Source organism: Telmatherina bonti (genome assembly GCF_933228915.1).
Source record: "Telmatherina bonti genome assembly, chromosome: 16".
Taxonomy (NCBI): Eukaryota; Metazoa; Chordata; class Actinopteri; order Atheriniformes; family Telmatherinidae; genus Telmatherina; species Telmatherina bonti.
The window spans coordinates 21,825,810-21,834,630 of record NC_136614.1 but is presented as its reverse complement, the minus strand read 5'-3'; the positions used below and the strand labels follow the sequence as shown (position 1 = coordinate 21,834,630).

The 8,821-nt window shown below is 38.4% G+C and overlaps 1 protein-coding gene across 5 annotated transcripts; it reads right to left on the bottom strand.

Annotated features, from left to right (window-relative positions):
- Positions 1–2,564: 2,564 nt before the first annotated feature.
- On the bottom strand, positions 2,565–7,574 carry LOC306767416 (adenosine 5'-monophosphoramidase HINT3-like). Of its 5 annotated transcripts, none has more exons than XM_079255399.1 (5): positions 7,446–7,574; positions 6,101–6,218; positions 5,705–5,774; positions 5,027–5,153; positions 2,565–2,927 (listed from the first exon to the last, which is right to left on the bottom strand). In XM_079255399.1, exons 1-5 carry the CDS (start codon positions 7,545–7,547, stop codon positions 2,925–2,927), a joined length of 420 nt encoding a protein of 139 aa, XP_079111525.1. In that variant the 5' UTR covers positions 7,548–7,574; the 3' UTR covers positions 2,565–2,924. The 5 variants fall into 5 exon arrangements, with proteins under 5 accessions (XP_079111525.1, XP_079111524.1, XP_079111528.1 ...); XM_079255398.1 differs by having other exon boundaries at positions 2,565–2,906; XM_079255402.1 differs by having other exon boundaries at positions 5,027–5,118.
- Positions 7,575–8,821: the final 1,247 nt, after the last annotated feature.

Sequence of the window (8,821 nt, the reverse complement as noted above, 5' to 3'; positions counted from 1 at the left end):
AAGCAACACTGATTGACAATCAATTTCCCATGCTGTTGTGCAAATGGTATAGACAACAGGTAGAAAATATTGGCAATTGGTAAGACACACCCAATAAAGGAATGGTTCTGCAGGTGGTGACCACAGACAACTTCTCAGCTCCAATGCTTTCTGGCTGATGTTTTGGTCACTTTTGAATGCTGGCGGTGCTTTCACTCTAGTGGTAGCATGAGACGGAGTCTACAACCCACACAAGTGGCTCGGGTAGTGCAGCTCATCCAGGATGGCACATCAATGTCAGCTGTGGCAATAAGGTTTGCCATGTCTGTCAGCATAGTGTCCAGAGCGTGGAGGCGCTACCAGGAGACAGGCCAGTACATCAGGAGACGTGGAGGAGGCCGTGGGAGGGCAACAACCCAGCAGCAGGACCGCTACCTCCTTCTTTGTGCAAGGAGGAACAGGAGGAGCACTGCCAGAGCCCTGCAAAATGAGCTGCAGCAGGCCACAAATGTGCATGTGTCTGCTCAGTCAGAAACAGACTCCATGAGGGTGGTATGAGGGCCTGACGTCCACAGGTGGGGGTTGTGCTTACAGCCCAACACCGTGCAGGACTTTTGGCATTTGCCAGAGAACACCAAGATTGGCAAATTCACCACTGGTGCCCTGTGCTCTTCACAGATGAAAGCAAGTTCACACTGAGCACATGTGACAGACGTGACGTGAGTCTGGAGATGCCGTGGAGAACGTTCTGCTGCCTGCAAAATCCTCCAGCATGACTGGTTTGGCAGTGAGTCAGTAATGGTGTGGGGTGGCATTTCTTTGGAGGGCTGCACAGCCCTCCATGTGCTCGCCGGAGGTAGCCTGACTGCCAATAGGTACCGAGATGAGATCCTCAGACCCCTTGTGGGACCATATGCTGGTGCGGTTGGCCCTGGGTTCCTCCTAATGCAAGACAATGCTAGACCTCATGTGGCTGGAGTGTCAGAAGTTCCTGCAACACGAAGGCATTGATGTTATGGACTGGCCCGCCAGTTCCCCAGACCTGAATCCAATGGAGCACATCTGGGACATCATGTCTCGCTCCATCCACCAACGCCAAGTTGCACCACAGACTGCCTAGGAGTTGGCAGATGCTATAGTCCAGGTCTGTGAGGAGATCCCTCAGGAGAACATCCGCTGCCTCATCAGGAGCATGCCCAGGCGTAAGGAGGCCATACAGGCACGCGGAGGCCACACACACTACTGAGCCTCATTTTGACTTGTTTAAAGGACATTACATCAAAGTTGATCAGCCTGTAGTGTGTTTTCCCACTTTCATTTGGAATATAACTCCAAATCCAGACCTCCATGGGTCGATACATTTGATTTTCATTGATAATTTTTGTGTGATTTTGTTGTCAGCACATTCAACTATGGAAAGAACAAAGTATTCAATGAAAATATTTCATTCATTCAGATGTACGTCTTACTTTAGTGTTCCCTTAATTTTTTTGAGCAGTGTATATATGTGTATGTTAATTAAGATGATATAAATCTGAATAGTCTGACCTCAGATGTGGTTTTAAAGATTTGTTTTGGCTCTAATGTAAAAATCCATTTTTAATGACAATCTATTCTAAAGAAATACTGAGAACAGACAAAAAATACATCTTGAGGTCATTTTCCAATATTAGAGTCAGAATACGTGCCGATGACCTTGGTGAGATCCTCCAACTCCACACATTCAACTGGTTAAATTTAATGCTGGTGGTTAGCAGGTGTGGTGTCTTTACGAACTTGGATAAGGGAATAATGGGGTGGTTCAGTTCCACCTTTACACATGTCAAAATGCTTTTCTATTTAATTGATTTTGTCCTTTACCTGTGCTCCAAACTGAACAACTTTTTCATAGCTTACCAATTGGAAGAATGTTCCTTCCCTTTGGCAGAACCTTGAGGAATCAACATCCAAGACTAAAATAATGCTGTCATATCAGTATGTACACTGTTGGTGCTGAAATGGCAAATTGTGGTAAAGACGAGGAGTACAAAACATACTGTATAGCTATCAAAGAGGGTACCATAATAGTTCACAAGTTTTAGTTATGAATTTAAATTAAATAGTTCACCTAAGATGAGAAGACACGTACTACATCAAGCCTGATACCTTTCAGTGTGAACATATTTACCTCTTCTTGATTTCTCCTTTTTAAGTGCATCATGATTTAATGGGGAATTTAATTGTTTCACAGTGATTTGGATGTGGCAGTAGCTCTGGGAGAACAACTGGTGTTAAGATATCTAGTTGAAGTGTCTTTGGGGAAGACTGAGCCCCACTTTGCCTCTATTTCAATCATTGGTGCATGACAGAAAAAAGTGCAAGGCTAAGAGAAGTGTATAAATATGGCTGAATATGTGAATAAAGACAGTTGGCTGAAAGCACTTTGAGTCGTCAACAAAAGAGAAAAGGCGGTGTACAAATTTAGTATTATAACCAAAAACAATTTTCTGGCTTCTCACAATATATTTTCAGTACAATTCATTGACATTTCTCTGTAAATACATTAATAAATACACACAAAAGAGTACATGTAAAACATACAACAATTAAAGTGCAGCTAAAAAAAACATTCAGTGCATGTGCACAATGCAGCCACACTGGTTTTCATTTACCCTTTAGTGTGTGTACTGTTTTTTGTTCATACCTAAGTAACTTCATGTTCTGCTCATTTCTTGCCAGCTGGCTAATCAAGTTATATTTTCACCATGGCTGGATTCAAGATTCGTCATCTTCGCTCTGAAGCTCACGCTTTTTTGTAGAGATATGTTATCGGTCCAGTCACTTTAAGTCCACTTAGGCAACTGCTGCCTCAACAGTTTTAAACATTTTCCCAGAGAAAGAAGGCTTGGTGGAGGTATTTTCTGTAGATGCTTCATTAGACATTCTGTCTGCAAGGACAATCCCAGTTACTTCAAAAGAGAAGACAGATAAAACTGACACAGAATAGAGAAGTCAAATATTGATGGTTTAGTCACAGAAACATATAGAAGTAGCAAAAGAATACATATATATATATATATATATATATATATATATATATATATATATATATATATATATATGTATTCTTTTGCTACTTGTGTGTATGTATATATATATATATATATATATATATATATATATATATATATATATATACACACACACACTTTTCACAAAAAGTTAGGGATATTCAGCTTTTGGGTGAAATTTCACAACAAGCCTAAAATGCATTCAAACCTGTACAGGTGAACTTAATGTGATCTTCTCTAAGCTTTTAAATGCACATGTCCAACTGTTAAATGTTTCAATAAATTTTGCACAAGTTGCTGTTCTCTAACAAGGAGCTTAACAGCAAAAATCACGGCAGGTGTGTGATCCTTGAATTGACCAATAAATGTCCTGGTTCAATTAGAGCTGGTGTTTAAACAGTTGTCCTCATTATGCTGTTCACATTTTGACATCATGAGACCAAGACGACACCTAACAATGGAACAACAGTCCCTTGCCATTGTGATGCTTCAAACAGGACGTTCTCAGACAGAAGTGGCCGCTGAGCTTGGAGTGTCACAGAGTGTCATCAGCAGGTTGCAACAGAGATATCGAGAGACTGGAAGAGTCACAGAAAGGCCTAGAAGTGGATGTCTTTTGGCCACATCCCGTGCTGATGACCGCTACATTGTGAACACTGCCCTGAGAAACCGGATGATGAATGCCACTCAACTCCAGGCACGTTTAAGAGAGGTGAGAGGCACCCAAGTGTCACGTCAGACCATTGGAAACCGTTTCCATCAGCGTGGTCTGCGTGCTAGACGACCTGCACGGGTACCTGACCACACCACCAGGCACAGGCATCATCGTCTTGCATGGGCCAGGGAGCATTTACGCTGGACGAGGAACCAGTGGGCCTCAGTGCTGTTCTCTGATGAAAGTCGATTCACACTGAGCAGAAATGATGGCCGGCAACGATGTTGGAGACGTCAGGGAGAGCGCTATGGATCAGCCACTGTTGTCACCAGGCGAGCTTTTGGTGGTGGCGGTGTTACAGTGTGGGCAGGGGTGTCCACTTGGTACAGAACTGCCCTACACTTTGTGAATGGTACAGTGACAATCCCATACTACCTGAATAACATCATTAATCCAGTGATTGTGCCCCTACATGAACAGCACAGGCCTAATTTCATCTTCATGGACGACAATGCTCCTGCTCATCGAGGCCGCATCATCAGGGAACGGCTGTTGGAGACTGGTGTACCTCAAATGGAATGGCCTGCACTCTCTCCAGACCTGAATCCCATTGAAAACCTGTGGGATCAGTTGAGCCGTCGTGTAGAGGCTCGAAACCCTGCACCCCAGAACCTCAATGACCCGAGGGCTGCCCTTCAAGAAGAGTGGGATGCCATGCCTCAGCAGGCAATAAGTTGCCTTGTGAACAGCATGAGACGTCGTTGTCAAGCTGTAATTGATGCTCAAGGGCACATGACGAGATATTGAGACATTCAAATTTTTTGTTGTGGTGTAACTACCATTGTTTTTACCTTTTGTGTTGAATGAATTTTTTGAGATGAGGAAATCAGTAGTGCATCCTTCTACTTAAATGTCTTACTTTTATGATATTATATCACTGTAGCATGAACATATTGCATTTTCCATAAATTTCACCTGAAAGCCAAATATCCCTAACTTTTTGTGAGTAGTGTATATATATATATATATATATATATATATATATATATATATATATATATATATATATATATATATATATATATATATATATATACATATATACATATATACATATACATATATATACATATACATATATATATACATATACATATATGTATATATATATATATGTATATATATATATATATATATATGTATATATGTATATATATATATGTATATGTATATATATATATATACATATATACATATATATATATACATATATACATATATATATACATATATATATATATATATATATACATACACATATACTAGGGGAAGTAGCACTTACTGTAACAAAAGAGTCCGTCCCTGGCATGAACTTATACTCAAAAGACTTTGAGAGTTTGCTGCTGGGAGCAAGTACATGGAGATGCAGGTGGCCTACTGAGATGAAAGGAGGTTTGTGAAACCCAAGCCTGGAGAGGAAAGCATGGTCAGTTTGATTATCACTCTAAGTGTGCATCTATGTGTCTTCCTTTATGTGACAATGATTTTATTTTAAACAATGCTTTTTGGAGAAAAAGAGAAATGTATAACTTGTGTCAGTGAAACCACAGCCGGAAGCTAGAAAAAGACCTGATACTAAACAGGAAAAACACAACTGAACAATATGTAGACAATTAGCATCTTTTCAAAGTTATTTTATATCAAGTTAGATGTTTTGTCTCTACTATTGTTGCTTACCATTTCTTCATATGAAATATATTTCTGGTATAAACCATAACCTCCTGATTCCTTGGAAATTAAGCCTTTGACCACTTGATTAATTCATAATAAAACAAAATAAAGACAAGGGCACTTAGGCATGTAATCAGGGGAAGCTTGGATTTAGAATTGATCTGACAACCTTTGGGTTAATAGAAAACTGCTTATAATTTGTCTGAAATAACAAAAGGAATTAAAATCTTCCCATTTCTACTCTTAACTATGAGTTTTGAAAATAGAAACTCAAATTGTGCCCACCCACCTGACATCCATCATGTCAGTGACACCTTGCTCACGGAGAACATCCTTCCCCAATTCAATCATCTGCTCAACTTTTGGAAACATGACTTGTTAATAATACATCACTTGTTTTACTAAGAGTCAGTAATTTGCGAACTTCAATAAAAATAAGTGTGGAAGCAGCTGTGACAAACAAAGAAACACTTATAACTCACGCACACTGACCATATATTCAGAAAAATATGATGGAAAGTTAACAGTAGGAGAAAGTTGTTTTGCACTAGAAGTCTGCTAACATGCAGTATGGAAGTATAAAAGTTGTCATAAGAGTATCTTGAGCATAATGTTCAGTGTGTTGTTCCAACAAGACACAAAGCACAAGGGAAAAAATGGTGATTCAGATAAATCTTGAACTGACCGAGGCTGATGTGTTTCCTGTTCAGTGAGCAGCAGCTGTGTATGTGTTCTTTGGGCACGACCAGGTAGTGGTGAGGAGCAGCGGGGCAAATATCTCTAAAACATACCAAATCTTTACTCTGTAGAGGGGTGGAAAACATAAGAAAATATGACACATAAAAAGACCACTGTCACTTTAAATGTAAAGTGTATTGTACAGAGAGTATAGTTGTGGTGGTAGTAGTGTATATCAGTGATCAAAAACGTTCAATCCACCACCAAACCTGTGAGAGGGGTCTCTTTCTTCTTTTTTAAATTGGCACCGTTCAAGCAGAAGATTGTTTGGTAAAAAAGATAAAATCTGCACTATAGTACACAAAAAGCTACTCATAAACAACATGAACATCACAAGAAGCAATCAATGTAGACCAGATAACCACACTTCCTGTATCCTGATCTTGCTTGACCCACAAAGGCCCCACCTCTCACCCAGAGGCTCTATCTTCAGTATATGACAGTCAACTAACACAAATCCCCACCAGATCTATCAAACTTTATAGACTGAAGAATCGACATGAGGAGACTGTAGAATAGAAGAGTTGCCATGGTAACACAATGCCTTGATATTTACTATTCTGTGTACCAATCCAGTTTACCCAGTAATTTGCCAGACAATGTTGTTCATGCCAAATTTGCCAATTGGAAGCATGACCTAAAGTGCCCCAATATCCTAGTTTATTGGTAAGTAATAATAATAACAACAATTATTATTTATTCATTCATTCATGCGCTGATCTGGGGTAAACACAACAGCAAATTGAATTGTAACCCTTCTCACTATAACTTCTCCTGTTCCTACTTCCTCTAATGCATTGACAATAGAGGAAGAGGAAAAACATTGAAACCACTTTAAAACATTAACAAACTTTATATTATATATATATATATATATATAAACTATGAAAATCTCATCTGATACACGTATTGAAATGCAAAGAAGTAATCAAATAAAGACCCTGTTTTGAACCGCTATTTTCAAAAGCTTTTAAATTTCCCTAACTGAGATGGAAAACTACATAAATAATATAAGAAGTCAGATGATCAAGTGGATTATCAAATCTATGAAGCTCCTATTGGCAATGGCAAAGAAAACTTGCTTAGGAGAACACAGTACTCGGACTGTCAACAACAACAATAACAACAACAAAGAAAAAAGAAAGAAAAAAAGAAATCTACGATAATTTCCAAATGTAACTAAAGTGCCAATAAACAATGTTTTAAATACACGGTTTAAGAGGACTTCCTGGATCGGACAAATACACACAGTCTCTTCAATAAAACTTCTAAAAGTGTTTAAAACACTTTACCCGTTTGATAACGTCTGTCTCTGTGTCTCGGTCGTTTGTTATCAGGCAAAAAATACATTCTTCGTCAATATCTTCATTGGTGTGTGCCTTGTTTCTCGCCATGACTTGTCCGAAGTACTCTTCGGTACGCACACCGAAGATCGTCTAACACAGCTATTACGCATCACTCTGCATGTTCTTTCAGCCCTCAGACCGAACAGTCTTTCGAAAGCCTCATATCAACGGAGTGATACATCTCGATAACCACATGTCTTGAAGGAAATTACGTCCTCCACGTCATTACATCAGTATCTTGTTGAATCATGATTAGTCTTGTTAGTCAACCAATAAAAAGACAAACCAACGCCTTGCTGTTCATGTATATATTTAACATTTATTTGGGTTTAAATATGGTTGCAATAACAACACAATAAATAGATCATTGGTGATATCACAGAACACAGCAGTTTTGGATTCACAAAAAAATACTTGGGGAGCATTCACAGTTACAATACTGAACACGCTTAACACTTAAAACACCAAAGCTAATTTTGTACATAAATCATTTACTGGCATTAGTGAATAATACAGCAGGTAGTGGTGTCAGACATTTGCAGTACTGCATATACATGCACTACAAGCCTCAGTCACATACAAAGAAAATAAAAGAACATTTCATTTCCATGTTAGTAAATTCAAATGTTGATTTAGTGGCATATTAGAGTGCAAAAACTGTTGATCCCTTCTTTCATCCATTGTGAAGTAAAGCAGAGGCTGAGCTGTGATTTGAAGAGGCAGCTTAACTCCTGTAGATGTTGATTCAACAACATTCAGCAACAATTTTACAGTTATTACAAAGGGGCAACGCAGCATGGGCTACAACCTGTAGTGCAAATGATCTCATGTTAAACCTCTGCAGACTGAACAATGACCAAAAATAATGAACAAAGTGACAAAGAAATCAACGACAAACAAACAAACAAAAAATAATTAAAAGGTAAAATCTGACTGAGATATGAATTATGGAATTGACAACTGTCAACTTTAAGAGAAATATCTATCAGAAAAGTATTTAGAAAAAACTGTATTTATGAAAATGCAAAAAAACCCAAAAATATTTATTTTATAAAATGAAAATAGTTCATAACAAATATGAAAGAAAAAAAAAAAGATATTTGGTCATTGCAAACATTTCCTGGCTCTACCAGCTGTTTTGGATCGAACAAAGAGGGAAAACATTATGTGAAATGAGACTCATTCGTGCCATCTAAAACTCTAAGAGAATAAGACAGCCTTTAAGGGAAGTTAACACTTCCAATTGTAAACAATTTTGAAACCTATTTATGATTATGGAGGACCTAAAATCATCTCTGGCAATTTCCTTCAAGTTTCAAGTT